A 21,766-nucleotide genomic window follows, 5' to 3' on the forward strand; every position below is an offset into this window, starting at 1 on the left:
TTCCTAGTACCTGCAATAGTTCCTAGCACAAAGTAGGTATTCCATAAATACTTATTATACAAGTGCATAAGTAAATGTAGTTCCATAGATACAATGTACTAGTGAACATATTTGCAAATTCAAATTTGTTAAAGTTTTCCTAGGTCCATGTATTTCATGGAGAGAGGTAAATATAGAGATTAACTTTAGAATTTTTAAAGTATACAAGTTAAAATTTGTGGGGTAACATCTAAACTAAGAGAAATAGAGGCTATTAATTTCTAAACTAGTAAAGGAAGTAATGGAATAAGGATACAAAGCCTAAACAGCACAAAATAAGCTAAAAAAGTGTGAAAAATGCAAATATAGTGCAAATAGGAAACACAAAATAAGATAGTAGGCATTAGTTTTAAATTAATTTAATTGCTAATGTAATCACATTAAAAGCAAATGGATTAACTCTTTAGTTACAAGGCAGAGATTGTTAGGCTGGATTAAAAAAATATAGCTACAGTAGTCCCCCCTTATCTGCAGGGATATGTTCCAAGACCCCCAGCAGATGCTTGAAACTGCAGATACTACTGAGCCCTATATATACTATGTTCTTTTCACTGAAAGGGAGCACTTTATGGCTTCTCTTTGGCATATCCAAATTCCCAGCATCACTACCCTTGTGCTTTGGGGCCATTATTAAGTAAAATAAGGGTTACTTGAACACAAGCACTGCAGTACTGTGACAGGTGATCCGATAACTGAGACAGCCTACTAAGTAATGGGCAGGTACCATAGACAACATGGATACCCTGGACAAAGGAATGATTCACGTCCTGAATGTGAGATTTCATCATGCTACCCAGAATAGCGTCCAAATTAAAACTTATAAGTTGTTTATTTCTGGAATTTTCCATCTAATATTTCTAACTGAGGTTTTGACTGTCAGTAACTGAAACCGTGGAAAGTGAAAATTCAGAAAAGGGGGGACTACTATATAAGTTGTTCACCAGAGACTCACCTAAAACATAATGATACAGAAAGGAAAAAGTAAAAAGATAGAAAAAGAATATTCAAATAATCAAAAGAAAGCAACGTGGTTATATTCAATCCATAGTAAAGACTTTGAGTCTACATTCAAAATAGATTTTTAACTCAAAAAACATTACTAGAGAGAAAGAGCAGCTCTACATAATGATAAAAGTTTTAATACTCTTGGAAGATACGCAAGTATTAAATGTGTCTACACCTAATTACATAGTATCAAATATATAAAACCAAAAACAGAAATACAAGGAAAAATTAGAAAAACTCATGATTATAAGAGTTGATAGATCAAGCCTGCTTTAGAAAAGGAACACGCTCTGCTCATTTTATAAGGAAAAAATTGGTTGTAAAGCCAGACAAGAACAGTATGAGAAGCAAAAATTATTAGGCTTCTTACACTCACGAGCATAAAAGAAAAAGATTTGAAACAAAATATAAAACAAATCTAGCAATATATATAAAATATTTATAACACTTCTAGACCAAGTTGGTTTCTCACAAATTTAAGGTTTAAGCTGTTAATGTAATTCATCACAGTATTACTTCAGAGATTAAAGGAGAAGAGTTGTATTATCATCTCTAAAGATGCAGGAAGATCAGTTAATAAAATTAAAAATCCTTTCATGATAAAAATTTTAGGAATAGAGCCCTTAAAAAAGGATACATAGAAAAATCCTATAGCAAACGTCATATTTAATGTTGAATCATTGAAAGCTTTTGCCAAGGGACTGGGAATGAGACAAACTGTCCACTGTCAGCACAACATTATAGTGGAGATCCCAGCCAGCACAGCGAGGCAAGAAAAAGAAATAAGAGGAACAAGGACTGGAAAGAAATAAATGAAATTGTCCTTATTTGAATTTACAATTTACTCCTGGAAAATACAAAAGAATCTATGGCTAAAATGTCATAACTCATGGGGGAGTTTGGTCAGGTTTCCGTGTGTTAAATCAATATTTAAAAGCCAATTGCATTGCGTATGCCAGAAACGAATAGAAAATAAAATCTTAAAAAATACTACTAAAATAACATGAAAATATTTAGTACCTAAGAGTGAATATATTGAAAAGATATTCCAAAACTCTATGGAGAAAATTATAAACTTCTATTAGAATCACGTAAGAAGATGTAAATAAATGGACTGTTCATGGTTTGGAAGACTCAGTAATATAATGCTATAAGTTTCCTGCAAATTAATATAGAGTTTTAATGTAACTGTGATCAAGATTTCTGTATAGTTACAATAGCCTATTGATTGTCAGGAAATCAATGTAGTGTATCATGAATCAACATAGTAGATTGTGAATGGCATAAAAAATGGAATGCAGTAGAATGAAAATATGAATATGTTTTATGTACTAAGTATTGTTTTGTGACACATTTAAAATTTTTTTATTAAGATAAAATTCACATACTATCAAATCTATCCTTTTAAAGTATACAGTTCAGTGGCTGTTAGTATATTCATAAGGTTATGCAACCATCTCCACTATCTAATTCCAGAACATTTTCATCACACCCAAAGGAAAACTCATACCCAATAGCATCACTCTGCATTCTCCTTCCTCACAGCCCTTTACAACTATTCACTTTCTCTATCTATGGATATGCCTATTTTGGACATTTCATATAAATGGAATTATATAATATGTTACCTTTTGTGTCTGGCATCTTTCTCATGTCTTCAAGGTTCATCCATGTGGTAGCATGTGTCAGTACTCCATTCATTTTTATGGGTGAATAGTATTCCATTGTGTGGAAGTACCACATCTTGTTTATTCATAATCACTTGATGGACATTTGGGTTGTTTAGACTTTTTCACTATTATGAATGATGCTGCTGTGAACATTTGTGTACAAGTGTTTTGTAAGGTATACAATGGGATAAGAATATGCATATAAATTATGAAATGATTACCACAATCAAGTTAATTAATACATCTCTCACCTCACGTAGTTACCAGTTGTTTTGTGTGTGTGTAGTAAGACACTTAATATCTACTGTCTCAGCAAATTCAAATATACAATACAGTATTAATAACTATACTCACCATTCTGTACATTAGATTCCCCAGAACTTATTCATCTTATAATTGGAATTTGTATCCCTGGATGAATATCTCTTAATTTCGCCTCCCTCCTCAGTTCTTGGCAACCACTATTCTGCTCTCTGGTTCTATGAGTTCAACATTTTTAGCTTCCACATATAAAAGAAATCATAGAGTATTTGTCTTTCTGTGTCTGTCTTCTTTCACTTCTTTCACCTGTCTTCCAGGGTCATCCATGTTTTCCCAAACAGCAGGATTTCCTTCTTTTTATGACTGAATAATATTCCATTTAATATTCAATGTTTTGGAAGAGTTTGACAACTTATATTTAATTCCTTTTTAAATTTTTGCTGTAGAATTCAATCACAAAGCCATCTGGTCCTGAGCTTTTCTTTGTTGGGAGGTTTTTGATTACTGCTTCAATCTCTTTACTCATTATTGGTCTCTTCATATTTTTTATTTCTTTATGATTCAGTCTTAGTAGGATTTATATTTCTAGGAATTTATCCATTTCTTCTAGTTTATCCAACCTGTTGGCATAGAATTGTTCATAGTAGTCTCATGATCCTTTGCATTTCTGTGATATTGGTTGCAATGTTTCCCCTTCATTTATAATTTTATTTATTTGAATCTTTTCTTTTTTTCTTGGTTAATCTGGCTGAAGGTTTGTCTATTTTGTTTATCTTTTTAGAAACCAACTCTTGGTTTTGTTTTGTTTTGAGAAAGATTAGTCCTGAGCTAACATCTGCTGCCAATCTTCCTCTTTTTGCTGAGGAAGACTGGCCCTCAGCTAACATCCATGCCTGTCTTCCTCTACTTATATGTGGGACGCCTGTCACAGCATGGCTTGACAAGTGGTATGCAGGCTCACACCCAGGATCCAAACCAGCGAACCCCGGGCCACCGAAGCAGAAGGCGCAAACTTAACCACTGCGCCACTTGGCCAGCCCGTAAAAACCAACTCTTAGTTTTGTTGATCTTTTCTATTGTTTTTTCTGGTCTCTGTTTCATTTACTTCCTTCAGTTCTGTTAATATTTACTTTATATAGTTAGGTGCTCAAACGTTGGGTGCATACATATTTACTATTGTTTATCCTCTTGATAAATTGACCCCTTTATGTTTATGTAGTGACTTCCGTGACTATTGTGACAGATTTTGACTGAAAATCTATTTTATCTTATATTAGTCTAGCAACCTCTGCTCTTTTTCAGTTACCACTTGTATGGAATACCTTTTTCTATCTCTTCACTTTCAGCCTATGTGTGTCCTTAAAGCTAAAGTGAGTCTCTTGTAGGCACCATATGGTTGTATGTTGTTTTTTTTTTCCGTTCATCCACTCTATGTCTTTGATTGGAGAATTTAATTAATTTACATTTAAAGAAGTTATTGATAGGTATGGACTTACTATTGCCATTTTATTAATTTTTTCTGCCTGTTCTGTATTTCCTTTGTTCTGTTTTTCCTCTCTTGATGTCTTCCTTTGTGATTTGTTGATTTTTTTTGCAGTGTTATGTTCTGATTCCTTTCTCTTTATCTTTTGTGTATCTTCTAAAGATTTTTCCTTGTGGTTACCATGAGGCTTACATAAAACATCTTATACTTACAATAGTGTATTTCAAGCTGATAACAACTTCAGTCACCTACAAAAACTACACTTTTATTTCTTCTTCACATTTTATACTATTGATGTTACACTTTACATTTTTTTATATTTTGTATAAATTAACAAATTATTGTAGCTATAGTTACTTCTAATACATTTGTCTTTTAAGTTTTATACTCAACTAAAAATCATTTATGTACAACGAGTACAGTATTAGAGTACTCCGAATATGACATATATTTTCAGTTGTGTTAGGCATCTATATAGGAGTGGAATTGCTAGGTAATATGCCAACTCTATGTTTAACTTTTTGAGGAACTGCTGAACTGTTTCCTAACGCAGCTGTACCATTTTACATTCCCACAAGCGATGTATAAGGGTTCCAGTTTCTTCATTTTCTCACTCATACTTGTTATCGTCTGTCTTTTAGATTATAACTATCTTAGTGGATATGAAATGGTATCTCATTGTGGTTTTGATTTGTACTTCCTTAATGACTAACAATGTTGAGTATCTTTTATGTGCTTATTGGCCATTTGTATTATTTCTTTGAAAAAATGTCTATTCAAAACCTTCGTCCATTTAAAAAGTTGGGCTGTCTTTTTATTGTTGAGTTGTAAGAGCTTTTTGTATATTCTGGATATGAGATTTTTATAAAGTCTATGATTTGCAAATATTTTCTTCCATTCTATGGGTTGCCTTTTCATTTTCTTGATGGTGTCCTTTGAAGCACAAAAGTTTTTAAATTTTATTGAAGCCCAGTTTGCCTATTTTCTCTTTAGTTGCTGTGCTTTGTGTGTTAAACCTGAAAAATCATTGCCTAATCCAAGCTTATGAAGATTTACACCTATGTTTTCTTCACAGAGTTTTACAGTTTTAGTTCTTAATTTAGATCTTTGATCCATTTTGAGTTAATTTTTGTATATGGCATGAGGTGTGGTCCTAATTCTTTCTTTTGCATTTGGTTATTCAGTTGTTACAGGACCAGTTGTTGAAAAGACTGTTGTTTCACCATTGAATTGTCTTTGGCACCATTGTTGAAAATCAGTTTATCATATATGTATTGGTTTATTTCTGGATTCTCAATTCTATTTCATTGATCTATATGTCTGTCCTTATGCCAGTACCATGCATTCTTGATTACTGTTGGTTTATAGTAGGTTTTGAAATTGGGAAGTTCTTCTTTTTTAAGATTGTTTTGACTGTCTGGGTTCCTTGCATTTTTATCTGAATTTTAGGATTGGCTTGTCAATTTCTGCAAAAGAATGCTGGGATTTTGTATGGATTATGTTGGATCTGTAGATCACTTTGGTGAGATCAATATTATACATCAATATTGTTGCAATTTTAACAATATTAAGTCTTCCAACTCATGAACATGGGATGTCTTTCCATTTATTTAAGTGTTCTTTAATTTTGCTTCAACAATCTTTTGTGATTTTAGTGTACAATCTTACACTTCTTTGATTTAGTTTATTTCTAAGTATTTTATTCTTTTTGATGCTATTGTAAGTGGAATTTTTTCTTCATTTCATTTTCAGATTGCTCATTGCTAGTGTACAAAGTACAATTTATTTTTGTATATTGGTCTTGTATCCTGAAATCTTACTAAACTATTTATTATCTGTAATAGGTTTTTCGGTGTGTGTGTATGCACATTCCATAGGATTTTCTATACAAAACATGTCATTTACAAACAGATTGTTTTAATTCTTCTTTCCAATCTGAATGTCTTTTATTTCTTTTTCTCACCTAATTGTCCTGGCTAGAACCTCCAGTGCAATGTTGAATAGAAGTGCTAAGAAATTTTGCAACACTTTTAATTTATATAGATGTGTGATGCGTGTGTTTGAGTGTTTGTGTATGCGTATGCGTTGTAAAATATATTTCCTAGCTGTGGATCATGGTAAAATGTTTGAAAACCACTGCCCTAGAGAAGCTTTTGCACATGTGCATTAGGAGACATGTATAAGTATGTTTATATCGGGAATGCTTATAATAGCCCAAACAAAACAAGCAAAACAAACTAGAAACAATCCAAATATCCAACAAACAATCAAGAACAAATAAATAAATTGTAGTATATCCATACAAGAGAATACCATCTAAAGTGAAAATGAATTAACCAGAATCACATTGATAAGTGTCAGAACTAAACTATTAAATAAAAAAGCAAGTTGCAGAGAAGTATACATAACATCATGCCATGCATATAAAGTTCAAAACATGTAAAGCTAAAAATATACTGATTAGGACTATGTATGGGGGAAATTGGAAAAGAAATGCAAGGAATGAAAAACATAAAATTCAGGGTGGTGGTTATTTCTGGAGCAATTTTGGAGGTAGAGGAATGGGAATTGGGAAGGGCACACAGAAGGGTTCAAAAGTACTAGTAATGTTTCTTAAGGTGGGTGGTGTACACTCTGAAGTTCATTTTATTGTTATTGCAATTTTTATTTTTCACTTATGATATTTAGTATGTATTTTAAGTAATCAATAAATAATTAAAGTAAATCAAAATTTAAGATACAATGTGAAGCAGTCTCTCCACTTCTTTCCTAAATTTGTTGTCTCCTCCAAGGATAAGCCAAGAATATCCCCACAGCGAGATTCCTACACTGTGTGCACTTCTGGAGGAGAAGTGCTATAACAATTAAGATTCCACCACATCTGCTCCATCATCCCAAACAAATCACTATTTCCCACTTCACCCTGAGCCCACAATCTCCAGTTGTTACTTTGACAATACATGTGTGGGTCAGCTAGGGTTTGTTTCATTTGCTTCTTTAGAGAACTGGTCCTTCCCATCTAATGAATGCTTCCTTGGTTGTAGATGTACCAATTTGATGTGCAAAGCTCTCCCTCCCCCCTCAGTTTCTAGCATGGAAACAGGTTTTCCTATTTTCCAAATATTTATTTTGTCATTTCAAGGGTAGTTAAATGACTGGGTTCAAGCCACCACCTCTACTTAGAAATCATTTTGCTATATTTTTAAAGACAGGTAATTTAACTCTCCTTTCTAAGACTATTGTTTAGAGATTGGTGTTATGATTCTAGAACTGTGATCCCAATGCTACTGTCAACTCACCCTTCATTACACAAATAATTAACAGTTGATCCAAACTGGATGTCTCCATTTACGACCATTTTGCCATTTGTGGGTTCTGGAGGAGATCTACATTGTTTACCTATGGGAAAGAAGCAGAGTTTTGGGACTGTGTGTAGAATACTTCAAACTTCTATTAGTACATGAGGTCCCGAACCTGGCTGTAGCTTTACCGAAGAGTGTTGTAGTTACACAGGCTTTGCCACATTGAGGAAACTCACAAGACTGCCTTAGGACCAGCCACCTACTAAGCATCACTTTCAAAAAGACCTCCCCTCCTGATCTGTCTCATCCCCATATTATGCCTCCCAGAAAAGTATAAATTTTATTTATTACCAAAGTGTTTTCTCTGTAATTCATCCTGTGTAAATCAAAGGTCTGGAGGTCTGGGATTTTTCTCCCCACCTAGTTATTCAATGCACTTTTCTTTCCTTTCCTGAGTCATTTATTACTTAGTTTTAGTTGTGAAAATGGGAGACCCCTAGTAAATGGAGATTTTCTCTCAATTATGTCTTATGATAGTCATTTCTCATGGAATGAAATTGTAATGAAGGTGTCAGGAACTCACAGCAATAGGAAGATACGACCAGCGAGAATAACTTTCACAACTATTATGCCTTAGGCAAACTTATGGAGTCATATGTGTCTTAGTTCTGAAATTTGAACAATCGAATCAGATCTTATGGATGTTAGACTGACACAGAGGAGTTCTCAGTCCAGAGTTACTTACGTTTACAGATGTTCTCAGCAGTTGACCAGACCGAATTTGGTAGGCAGGTGATAGAGAACTCTCTCTGGTAGTAACCAGGGCGGCACTTATACTTCAAAGACGTCCCAATGGGAAACTCATTCTCTCCAGTCAATGTTGTAGGCTTGGCAAATGGCAACCACTCCGGGGCTTTGCATTGACCTAGAGACCAAGACCACAGAGACAACAAAGGTAATGGAAAAACTTCTACTCCACTTCATCTTTTTCTCCAATATGCTTTATAGATGTAATTAAAGAAGAAAAAGAACACTTTAATAATGATAAAAAGATTGCTTCCCTTAGTAGCAACTTTAGAAATGAGCTTTTAAAATCAGCATCTACACAGTTAAAAAGTCCTGCTATTTTGAAGGCAATTGAAATTATACATACAGTAGTCCCTCCTTATCCACGGTTTCACTTTCCACAGTTTCAGTTACCTGAGGTCCTAAAATATTGAATGGAAAATTCCAGAAATAAATAATTCATGAGTTTTAAATTGCATGCTATTCTGAGTAGCCTAATAAACTCTAGCACGATCCTTCTTCATCCTGCCAGGGATGTGAATCATCCCTTTGCCCAGTGTATCCACGCTGTATATACTACCTGTCCATTTGTCATTTAGTAGCTGTATCAGTTATCAGGTTAACTGTCTCGGTATCACAGTGCTTGTGTTCAAGTAACCCTTATTTTACTTAATAATGGCTCCAAAGTGCAAGAGCAGTGATGCTGGCAATTTGGATATGGATACAAATACAAACACACAGTCTTTCATTGGAGGGAAAACTAATTAATATTTTCAAATTTTAGTCAATCAGGAAGTCCGGTGCCCAGGCGTCATCTATCCCATTCTTATTTATCATTCTCTTGTGTAATAAGATGCACTCATGCATTTCATCATCCATCTTCACACTCAGTGGTCCACCAAGACCTAGCAGGACCGAGAGCCCAATCTCTGGCCTTCAGCAGCAGTCGCCACTATTGAAGTCTGTTGCCAAGTCAGTTATTTCAGCACAAGGAAATTTCAGCACATGCGTTGAAGACAAAGCTCAACAAATAAGCTACACTTTACTTTATGAAAACATATATTTAAAAATGCATATTTGGGGGGCAGGCCTGGTGATGTAGTGGTTAAGTTCACATGTTCTGCTTCAGTGGCCCGGGGTTCGCAGGTTCAGATCCTGGGTGCAGACCTACACACTGCTAGTCAAGCCACACTGTGGCAGCATCCCACATAAAATAGGTGAAGATTGGCAGAGATGTGTGCTCAGCAGCAATCTCCTTCAAGCAAAAAGAGAAAGATTGGCAACAGATGTTAGCTCAGGGCCAATCTTCCTCACACACACACAAAAACAAATAAGAAAAAAAATGCATATTTTGAATTAAATATTAGACTCAGCTACTTCTCTTTAAGGCCTAGTAGGTGTAAGTTAAAGTAATAAAAATACTATTTAGGGTTAAACAATATGTAATCAAAAAGAAATATCTGTTGGAAAAATATCACCATTTTAGTTCTGGAACTATTTTCTCCTCTGTTTTTCTTTTTTTTTTTTAAAGATTTTATTTTTTCCTTTTTCTCCCCAAAGCCCCCCCGGTACATAGTTGTGTATTCTTCGTTGTGGGTTCTTCTAGTTGTGGCATGTGGGACGCTGCCTCAGCGTGGTCTGATGAGCAGTGCCATGTCCGCGCCCAGGATTCGAACCAACGAAACACTGGGCCGCCTGCAGCAGAGCGCGCGAACTTAACCACTCGGCCACGGGGCCAGCCCCTCTCCTCTGTTTTTCTTAATCTTCTGTTCCTCCTCACACTCCCTACTAATTTTCAAATTATGGAGAGTACATTGATACCAATCGATTAACTGGTCAATTTTATTAGTTTTCAAACAACCTGCTTTTAGCTTTGTTGATTTGCTCTTATCTTTATTGCTATTTTCTTGAGTTTATTTACTGTTCTTTTTTTAAAAAAAATAAATTTCTTGAGATGATTATGTAGATTTTTTTTAGTTTTCAGCTTTTCGTAGTTTCTCAAATAAGCATTCAGACTACTATTTTTATTCTAAGCATAGATTTAGCTGCATTCCACAAGTTTTGATTCATCTTTTTCAGTTCAAAATATTTGATAATGACCATTGTGATTTCTTCATTGCCTCATGATTTATTAGAAATGTTCTGCATAATCTACCAACATTTGAATAATTTTTTAAGCTGAATATTTATTATAAATTTCTGAAGTTGATTGAGGCTTGTTTTATGGCTCAGCATACAGTCAACTGTGGTAACTGTATCATATCTATTTGTAAAGCATCTGTGTGTCTGTGGTAGAGGGTGCAGCGTTGTGGGCATGACAGTTCAACCTGTCCATCATATTTGTTCAAATCCTCTAGATACTTACTGATTTTGCTGGGTCTGCATATTCTACCAGATGCAAAAGGAGTTGTGTTAAAATATTCTATCTTACTGTACATTTGCCTTACTTCTTTTTCTAATTCCATTTTTTACTGTATATATTTTCATTATATTTTGTGGTAGATGGACCCTTTTATCATTAGAAAATATCTTTCTTTACATCTCTAGTAATGATTCTTGCCTCAAATTCTATTTTGTTGACTTTATTTGTAGAACAAATAAAAAACAAATAGGGGCTGGCCCAGTGGCTTAGTGGTTAAGTTTGCATGCTCTACTTCAGCAGCTGAGGGTTTGCACGTTCAGATCCCAGGCACAGACCTACACACTGCTCATCAAGCCATGCTGTGATGGCATCCCACACACAAAATAGAGGAAGATTGGCACAGATGTTCGATCAGGAACAATCTTCCTCACCAAAAAGAAAGAAAAAGTGTAAAAATAAATAAAATAAAAAACAATAAGAATATAAATTTAATCCTCCATACATCAATAATTATTTTAAATATAAACACACAATGATAACTTAAAGATAAAGATTGTTATAATGCCACATTCACCAAATCAGCTTTCTTTTGGTTTGTTTTTGCATGGTATGTTTTCCATCCTTTTATATTCATCTGTTCTTTCCAAACATGTACATTGTTTCTTCCATATGGACCATATATAGTTTTTATTTTTAATTCATTATTATAGAGGTTCCCAAACTTACTCAGGTCACAGTGCCCAACTTAGGGTCTCAGTTTATTAAATTTTATATTATGTATATTAAATTTTAAATATTTATACTTAATAATTTTATATTTATAAATTATATATGTATACTAATATCATATAATATATATAAATAGAAATTTAAAGAAATATGATACAGATAAAATAAACATTTTAAATGCTTTGCTAATCATGATGACTTTGTCTGATCATTATCTAAAATCTAATGTGACAAAATTCAGACAATGAGTTTCTCTGTTGCCAATGGTGGATATAAAGCTATATTTCAACTAGTTTCTTGATACTTTCTAGATTTTTTCTTGTTGTCAACTTTAGTCAGTTGTGATTAGACCGACAGTGTTTCTTCCTCCTAATGTCTCTGACAAGGTACTCATGTGTCTGTGTGGGGGTAGGGGTGTGGGGATTGTCAGAGATGCCATTTTCTTGTCTGCTTGAGTGGGCCGCCTTAGAATTATCTTCACTCGGTGTTTCTGTGCAGGAAATTTTGAGTTACTTGTCCAATCATGAAGGTTATATTAGATAAACTAGGTAATATAAACCATGAATCTACTCATCTGAGCATATGTAAATGGAAATATGTTACAAAGCACAGAAAACAAACCAGAACCCCCCTCCTTTCTACCTTGCATCTCTATATTCTGTGTAACACAGTGAGATCTGACCTGAGGACCTGGTGAGGGCGCCAGATTCTACCTTATATTAAACACTATCCTAATAATGCTTAATTAGTGTGCTAATTTTTATATAAAATAAATATCTCTGTGAATCATCCTGTACAACCATTTTTTTGGATTCACTTCTTAAGTGCTACTAAAGCCATGCCCCTTCCATTCAGCTTTTTCTGATGATTGGATCTGAGCTGTCTTCCTTTTCAGCTATCCTGTGGCCTTTAGGCACTCTTGTGTGACTTCCTAGTCATGGTTTCTTAAATCTGGATGGGGATTTCCAGGTTACAAAACACCGTCATGTACGCTACTTCATATGATTTTCCAAATAACCCTCTCAGATAGCAGATGTCAATTATGGTTTTTGTTGGTGAGGAAGATTCGCCCAGAGTTAACATCCATTGACACTCTTCCCTTTTTTTTTTTTTTTTTTTTCACTTGAGGAATATTCGCCCTGAGCTAACATCTATGCCAGTGCCTCCACAGCATGGCTAATGAGCAGAGTAGGTCTGCACCCAGGGTCCAAACCAGCGGACCTGGGCAACAGAAACAGAGCATGCAGAATTTTAACCACTTGGCCATGGAGCCGGCCCCCAATTATGTTCATTTTATACGCGTGGACACTGAAAGTTAAGGATGTTAACTGATTTGCTGGGTCCAAGACCTCCAGTTAGCAAGTAGCAGAGGCTGGAAAACGCAGAACCCTGGCCTCCTAATTAAGGAGATTTCATAACCCCCACCACCCTACTTCTATATGCATACACCTTGGGGGCAAGGTCTTTCTTACACTTCTTTTAAACTCCAAAGTGCTGTGCACACTGTCGGCATTCCATCAGCATTTTCTTTACCTAAATTACTTTTGCCAAATAAATTACTAGATAGTTTAGGCTGTTTCACACTAGGAGGTTATTGTGTTAACCTTAGTAAATATTTTTTTTGCAATTAATAGTGTCTGGGATTGTTCTATAACAGTAAGTTAATAAACATGGGCAAACTATAACAACATTCCAGTGAGAAGGAGGCCAGATACTCACAAGGTCCACAAAAATTTCTTAGCATTGATGACAGATTGCTTAACTTACTTGACATGCTTCTCTCCCAGAAATAAAACTTTAGATTTTATCCCATTTCTTCACCTGATAGGTTACTTTCTGACATCTAAGGAGATAAACTGTTAACCACAACTTTCGTGGAAACTTGGTTTTCCTTTTTCCTTACTCTCTTGAAAGAGAAGTCACCATTAAATAATGAATGCAAAAATGTCTAGTGCCAGCAAAGAGCAAACTCAGTTGTCAAGAAGAGGCTGGACAAAAATAAGCAAGACTGTCGCCTCAACTGAGAGGTACCCCACGAGTCTAAGCAAGGCCAAAAATAAGAAGAGAAGGGTTCTAGTTGAAGATATTTACCTACTTGACGTTAAGAGGAAGAAAGGGAAGACGTACCTCAAAATTTACGTGGCAGTCATGACAGGCTTTATTTTGTATTAAATGTGTGGCGAAAATGCGACAACATGTAAACACTTCTACAGTCCCTTCTACCTGCAGCTAGTTATACTGAGGGTTCTGGAGCTTAGCTTGCTCATCTAACCTTAAGTGCCTGGCATGGGATATGTCTTAATGTAGGCCCTTAATAAGTGTGTGTTAATGACATTGGTGGTGGTTGGGTGTGAGCAGGGTGAATACAGTCCGATGCAGGGCTGTTTTAAGGGGATAACTGCACCGCCTGCACTGGCCTGGCCAAACACCCCCATGAACAAAGTGTAATGGTTGGGGGATCGAAATTGGTTAAGTGACAGGACGGTGTCAGACCCTTGACACACTTTATGACATTTAGGTATCAACACCACGAGGTAGAGATGTCAGTACTCCCATTTTACAGATGGGGAGACCGACTCAGGTGCAGTAAGTTTCCTGTTGTGAAGTTAAGAAGTTGCTAGGATTAGAACCCAGGTTTGTGAAATTGTCAGTTCCCTTTCTTTCGCTATGATCAGCGCTACCCTCTGCTTTAGCCAGTGTTTGTGACTATAAAAAGGCAAGGAATTTCCCGCAGCATCCGTTTAGCATCTGCACCCTCCTCCGAGCAGCGCACAACAGAAGCCCCCTTGCAGAGGAGAACTCAGCTCTTACCCAGAAGCAAAGAGGGTCCGGGTATACCGAGGGGATCCCAGAGCCCACCTGCCTCTTCACACGCTTAGCCCGCTGAAAGCGATACCTCAGGACCCGAGCGCCCAGAGCAACGCGTGCCTGCTCCGCCCCTCCTGCCTCACCCGCCCCAGCGGGCTCCCCACACTCGCCCCGCGTCTCACCCCAGGCCGCTGGCAGCGCGAGCAGCACCAGAACCGCCAGGAGAGCTCCGCAGCAGCAGGAGAGAGCCGGCGCCAGCCGGGGGAGAGGCTCCGGGCTTCTCGCAGCAGAGGCTCCCATCCTCCCCAAGCACCTGCAGGAACCAGATGCGATCTAGAAGAAAATCGAAGTAAGGGGAAAGTGCAGCAGGCCAGGCTTCACGCCCAGGGTGTGAGAAGTGCGGCAGGGTTCCGGGACAAAAAGGTTTTTGACCACAGCTTCCCCTTCGTGGGCGAGGTCTTGTTTACTCCCAGTTAGCATTGTTTCTAATGAGTAAGGCTCTCGGAGAACTTAGGGACCCATGTACCGGAGTAAAATCTGGCAATGCTTCAGCTCCTTGATGTATTCTGCCTTCGAGGATGGGCAGTTGCAGACACAGGCGGTGGATTCTCGCAGCTCCGCTTCCATACACCCCTGCCTGATTTCTCCCCTTTGCAAGAATCCGCGTGGGTAGGTCAGCTAATGAAATGCCTGCTCTGTATGTTGAAACACAGTTGCAGGCCGCATGTACAATGGACAGGGAATATGAAGAACCAATGACTTTATCTTGGATTGAGGTATACCAAGCCATTGAAAGATTTTTTTAAGTGATTTAATCAAATTTGCATTTTAAAAATATAATTTTGTCTGTAGTATGGAGACTGAATTGGAATAAGGCAATAGTGTACGGGGGAGACCAGTAAGGAGGCTTTTTGCTATCATCCAGGTGAGATTTGGTAGTGAGCTTGACTGGGGATAAGGCAGACAGTTAGGGAAGATATTGGAGATGGAATGAACAGAATTTGCTCATGAATTGGATTTGGGTTACTTCCTTTCTTAAAGTTAGTGGTGAGAAAAAGAGGATTCAGCAGTTAGCCCCAGGATTCAAAATGAATGATGATGCTGTTTATTGAAGTAAGAAATATAGAGGAGGGACGAGTTTGGAGCAGGGGATCAAGAATTCAAGGATAAGACAAAAGGGTGTGTGTGGTGGGCTGGATAATGGTCTCCCTAAGATGTTCACATCCGAAAGCCCAGAATCTGTTAATGGATGTTATCTGACATGGCAAAGGGGATTTTGCAGATGTGATTAAATTAAGGATCTTGAGATGAGAGATTTTCCTGGATTATCTGGGTGAGCAGCGTCATCACAGGGGTCCTTATAAGAGGAAGGCAGTAGATCAGAGTGGGAGAAGTTGATGACTGAAGCAGAGAATGGAGTGATGCCAAGGAATGACAGCCAAGTCTAGAAGCTGGAAGAGGCAAGGAACAGATTCTCCCCCGAAGCTTTCAGAAGGAATTAGTCTTGCCAACACCTTGGTTTTAGCCCTGTAAGACTGATTTTGGACTTCTGACCTCTAGAGTTGTAAAAGAATAAATCTTTGTCATTTTAAGCTACAAGGTAATTTGTTACAGCAACAATAGGAAACTAAGATGGGGGAGAGAGGGTAGCTTGATCAAAGGAAAGTGTCAGAGGTTTTGGGGTTTTCTCATTTGTTTGTTTTGTAACTAAGAAAGACTTGGGCATGGCACTGATAGAGTTTAATGAGGGCCAGGAGGTATGGGAATGTTCTAGGAAAAGGTTGGGAATATAGGTAGTTTGCTGATTATAAAGCTGGACTTCCAGAAATACCCAAAAAGAGGCCCTTTGAAAAGGAAAGAGATGGAAGAGGGTCAAAATCTCAGGAATTGATGGGACTGTTAAGAAAGAACATGTAGAATAAACAATAGGTAGATCAGGATGGAAATACGTGAACCACATCCAGGCAGATTTTGCAAATATTCTTGTGTATCATGGACCCTTTTCTCTGTTTGGTCAAGCCTATGGGCCTTTTCTCAGAATTAATTATTTTTTTTTTTTGATGAGGAAGTTTGGCCCTGAGCTAACATCTGTGCCAGTCTTCCTCTATTTTTCGTATGTGGAAAGCTACCACAGCATAACTTGATAAGCTGTCCACACCCAGGATCTGAACTTGCGAACCCAGGGGCCACTGAAGCGGAGCACAGGAACTCAACCACTACACCGCCAAGCCAGCCCCAGTCAGAATTTATTTTTTTAATGCATAAAATGTGGTATATAGGAATACAAAGGAAACCAGTTATATTGAAGTTTGATTCTAGCCATGAACCTTTGGAGGTCTGTGGCCCCTATGATAAGAACTTTAGATTTAAAAATTAATAGAAACAAGAGTCAGTTGTTTCTAAAGCAAGAGTTGGAATGAGTTGTGTGGAGCAATTCCAAATATCGAATGCTATAGAGAGGGGAGTAGGATGAGAGTCGAAAAGATAGTGTAGCGGATATTTCAGGCAATGTGTTAGCTCTTTTCTCCTCCATGCATAGCTATGATTCATAGTGGAGTAAAGACACTCCAGATGGAAAACTAGCATTTTCTACTCAGTGCAGCTTCACTAATGGAGACCCACCTACACAGTCCGGTGAACCTATTTCACTCAGCATGGATAGCCTTAGCACACACAAGCGTTCCAGAATACTGTCGTACTTCATTTGTCCCTCTCACTCAAGTCTCAGCTCCTACCTTCACTAGTAGAGAAAGGGCAGTGTCCCAAAGGCCAGGTGTGTTTCTTATTTTCCATTAGTTTCCATTAGGCTCTCTCCCAAGACTCTATTGCAAAGAGTATCTACTTTGATCATATCACTTATCACAGCCCCTTTTTAATGCATCCAATATCATTCTCTCAAGGATCTGATATCGTCCTTTCAAATTATTCTCAACAGAGCAACGGAAGAAGCCAGATCTTAGTACACTGAGGAAAAGGGAACAAAAGATTCAATTCCCCAGCCTTACATCACATGCTATCAGAATATACCACTCATTACCACTGCTTTTTGCACTAGTCTTCTAGCATCTGCTTTGTCACCTCATTCCTTGAAAGGTTCTAGCTTCTAGCAAGCCTCTCTACCATTAGTTCTGTCATAGTCCTCATTCATTCGATATTCACATTTTAAAATTTTAAAATTTGAAATTTTCAAATACCTGGCCTTTCAACGCCTTGATCTTCTCTGCCAGTGATCTTGTCCTTCACTCTGCTCTGCCACTTATGCCTATGGCTGTACCTTAGATCTTTTCCTCATTAATAACTGCAACCCCTCCATAAGTTCAACCATCCCACTATCCAACCACTTATCCTATCCTTCTAGTTCGCCTCTAGTACCCTGACTCCAGCAATCTTTGAATCTCCCAGTACCTACAATCCATTGATCTTACCATTATCTTTCAATCTCAAGCTCCCTGAATGTCCTCACTTTCATTCTTACCAGGTTAAATTCCGTGGTCCATCACTATAATCACTATCTTACATACAATCTTGGCTTCTTTGCCCTTTTCTCACTTTATCAAATTCATTAGACAAACAAAACTCCTGGCTAGATTCAATTCTCCATAATTTGGCCCCTGTATCAATTAAACTGAATGTGGCTGGAGAAAAACACATATCCATGATGACTAGTCTTACTTTAATGACGACTCATTTCAAATGGATCATTGTAATGCTGCCTGGTATTCCTGCTATGTTTGCCTAGTCCATTTACCTTCTCATTCTCCTAACTGAATATTTCATATTTTTTAAATGTTCTTTATTTTATTTTATTTTATTTTATTTGAGGAAGATTAGCCCTGAGCTAACATCTGCTGCCAATCCTCCTCTTTTTGCTGAAGAAGACTGGCCCTGAGCTCACATCTGTGCCCATCTTCCTCTACTTTATATGTGGGATGCCTGCCACAACATGGCTTGACAAGCAGAGTGTAGGTCTGTACCCAGGATCTGAACCAGCAAACCCTGAGCTGCTGAAGCAGAAAGTGCAAGCTTAACCACTGCGCCACTGGGCTGGCCCCTCATATTTTTTATTTTGGCGTTGAACTCTGACATCTCCTCCATCATTCTATTTTTCTTTTTGTGTGCATGAGGATGATTGGCCCTGAGCTAACATCTGTTGCCAATCTTCCTCTATCTTATGTGGGATGCTGCCACAGCTTGGCTTGAGGAACAGTGCTAGGTCCGTGTCCAGGATCTCAACCTGCGAATCCAGGGCCACCAAAGCAGAGCACGTGAACTTAACCACTACGCCACCAGGCCGGCCCCTCCTCCATTATTCTTAATCTCTGTTTATAACTTCACTTCTATTTTCAGAGAAAATAGAAGCAATCAAAAAGAACTTCCACCAGCTTCTCCCATCGCTTCACCCAAATACCTGTACCTGACCTGGATAGCTTCCTGATCTCCTGTTGGTATGGTTATACTGTTCACATCTGTATCTAAGGCTAACCTCCCCACTAGTGCACTAGATTTGATCTGTTTTCACGTGCTCTAGGACAGCACTCCAGGAAATCTTCTCTCTTTCTCTAGCATCATTATTTCCCCCTTTCTACTGGATTTTATATAAGCATGCAAACAAGTTATTTCTCCAAATACAACAGGCATAGTCCCTTTTGGTTTGTTTTTCTTTTCCCCTAATGTTCCTTTTGCTTGGAACACTTTCTAATCAGATAGCTATCTGCTTGGCCACGTGCCTCATCTCCTTGAGTTTTTTTTGCTCAAATGTGACCTTCCCAACGAAGCCTTCCTTGGCCACTATTTACAATTGCACATCCATTCAGAACTTCCTTTCCTCTTTCCCTGTTTCATATAATTTAAAAACTTGTACCTACCATTTTTCATTTTATTACCATATGGCAATCTGCTTTTTTGTCTGTCTCTCCTCACCAGAATAAAAGCTACATGAGGACATGTCTCTTTATCACTGCTATATCTCCTGACCTAAAACATTGCTTACCACACACAAGGATTTACATAATTATTTGTTGAATGAATGAATGAAATGATTGAGGCAGCTGAGGTCAACCACTTTTTCAGGAAATTTGGTAAAGAGAAGAGAGAAAGTTTAAAAGAGAAACATGGATAGTTTGGCAGAGGGTTCATTTTCAGATGGAGGGTATGGTGGATATTTGTTACTTTAACTGGGTCCCTTCATTTGGAATTGGCTCTCTGATTTTTCCTCTGGGAAACCCCCTCTTCCCCATAGTTCCATGTGGTTCAGATGAACCATGGTTTCTCAACCATGACACTATTGACATGTTGAGCCACATACTTCTTTGTTGTGGGGGGCTGTCCTGTGCACTGTAGGATGTTTAGCATCATCTCTGGCCTCTACCCACTAGATGCCAGTAGCATTCCTCTCCTTCAAAATTCTCTGCAGCCATTGCCAAATGTCCTCTGGGGGGCAAGATCACCCTACTTGAGAACCTCTCAAGTAGATCAGTTCTACTCCCAGCTCCAAACCTGGGCAGGTAGTTCAGGCCTTGTCCTCTGCTTATTTCACTGCCCTGGCCTAGTAAGTGGTTCAGGTGAGGGCATGTGACCCTATTTGGACAAATCAGAGCAGATGAAGGGAGTTTTTAACAAGTTATTGGACAAGAGAAGCTCTTTGTGCTGGAATGCTAAGATGACAAGATGTGTGCTTAGCATTGTCAGCAAATATTTTGCCCGTTTTTAGGGAGTGTCTACCAGAGAATGAGGGCAGCAAGGAAAATCATAACCAGGAGATAGAACAGATTCCTGAGGATATGATTTGAATTTAATTCTTATTTTGACTGAAGCCAGCTGTACCCTTGGTCTTTTCAGTCCTGTGATATAATAAAATTCCTTTTTGGTCTAAGCCAGTGTGAGATGAATTTCTGTCACTTGCAGCTGAATGGGTTCTGGCTTAAGCAGGTTTGTAGGTAGGAAGAAGGAGCCAGTGATGAAAAAGGACATAACTGATGGAGCAGTGTCCTGGAAGAAACAGAAAGAGATGAGAAGAGAACAGCATAGTCTGTGAAAAGTAGAAGATAGAAATGAGGATAAGTAGGAGTGGATATAGATAAACCTGGAGGTTGAGGGACAGGAAAATTGAGAGAGTTACCCCATGATATTTTCATTATCTACTAAGAGAAGGAAGGAGAATAGGGTAAAGATGAAGGTAGACTAGAGTGGATGGCTGGAGTTGCATAAACAGATAATTTGGAGAAATGAAAATGGTACTAACTGTTCACAAAAGACAATGTATTGTATTATTTCATTTATCTGAAATGTCTAGAACAGGCAAATCTATAGAGACAGAAAGTAGATTAGTGATTGCCTAGGGCTGAGAGGATGAAGGGGGGTGGGGAGTGACAGCTAATAGGTAACGAAAATGTTCTAAAATTGATTGTGGTGAGAGTTCCACAACTCTGTGGACATACTAAACGCCATTGAATTGCACGACTTAAATGAGTGAATTGTGTGGTATGTGAAGTATATCTCAATAAAGTTGTTTTTTAAAAACAAAAAAAAAGACAGAAAATGGTACTGACTGTGAATGAATAAAAGATGCTGAACAGCATCCCACTTCTGGGTATATATCCAAAAGAATTGAAAGCAATATCTCAAAGAGATATTTGCAAACCTGTGTTCATAGCAGCATTGTTCACAACAGCCATGAGGTAAAAACAACCTAAATGTCCATCAACAGATGAATAAACAAAATGTTGTATATACATGCAATAAAATATTATTAAGCCTGAAAAAGGAAGGGAATTCTGACACATGCTACAACATGGATGAACCTTGAGGATATTATGTTGAGTGTCACATAAACCAGTCACAAAAAGACAAATATTGTATGGTTCCACTTATATGAGGTATCTAAAGTAGTCAAATTCATAGAAACAGAAAGTATATGGTAGTTGCCAGGGGCTGGAGGGAGAGGGGAATGTGGAGTTATTGTTTAGTAGGTATAGCATTTCAATTTTGTAGGATGAAAAATTCTGGAGATCTGCTGCATAACAATGTGAATATACTGAACACTTAACTGTACGCTTAAAAATGATTAAGATGGTAGATTTTATGTTCTATGTTTTTTACCACAATTGAAAAAATAAAAAAAGATGTCAAACAGTATACATAGTCTAGGTGAAGACAGGGAGAGTAAATCTGTGGTAGCCAGTGAACAAGACTTTATTTTCTCAACAGTTTAAATTCTGGAGCAGCGAAAATTGACAACTGGATTTAGAGTGTGGTGGGAGAGGGGAAATGAGCTGGCGGAAGATGTTGGCTAGACAAATAGAAGAGAAAGTCTTGAGGAGGA

The 21,766-nt window shown here is 37.6% G+C and overlaps 1 protein-coding gene across 1 annotated transcript in view; it reads right to left on the reverse strand.

Moving 5' to 3' along the window:
• LOC106842726 (complement receptor type 2-like) overlaps window positions 1-21,766 on the reverse strand; it is a 143,879-nt gene that overhangs the window by 86,392 nt on the left and 35,721 nt on the right. The window contains exons 22-23 of the mRNA XM_044758450.2: window positions 8,506-8,696; window positions 7,758-7,857 (exon numbers count right to left, since the gene is read on the reverse strand). Of these exons, the coding sequence (XP_044614385.2) occupies window positions 7,758-7,857; window positions 8,506-8,696 (291 nt within the window). The remainder of the gene's footprint in view (window positions 1-7,757; window positions 7,858-8,505; window positions 8,697-21,766) is intronic.

This window comes from Equus asinus, chromosome 25 (genome assembly GCF_041296235.1).
Source record: "Equus asinus isolate D_3611 breed Donkey chromosome 25, EquAss-T2T_v2, whole genome shotgun sequence".
NCBI lineage: Eukaryota > Metazoa > Chordata > Mammalia > Perissodactyla > Equidae > Equus > Equus asinus.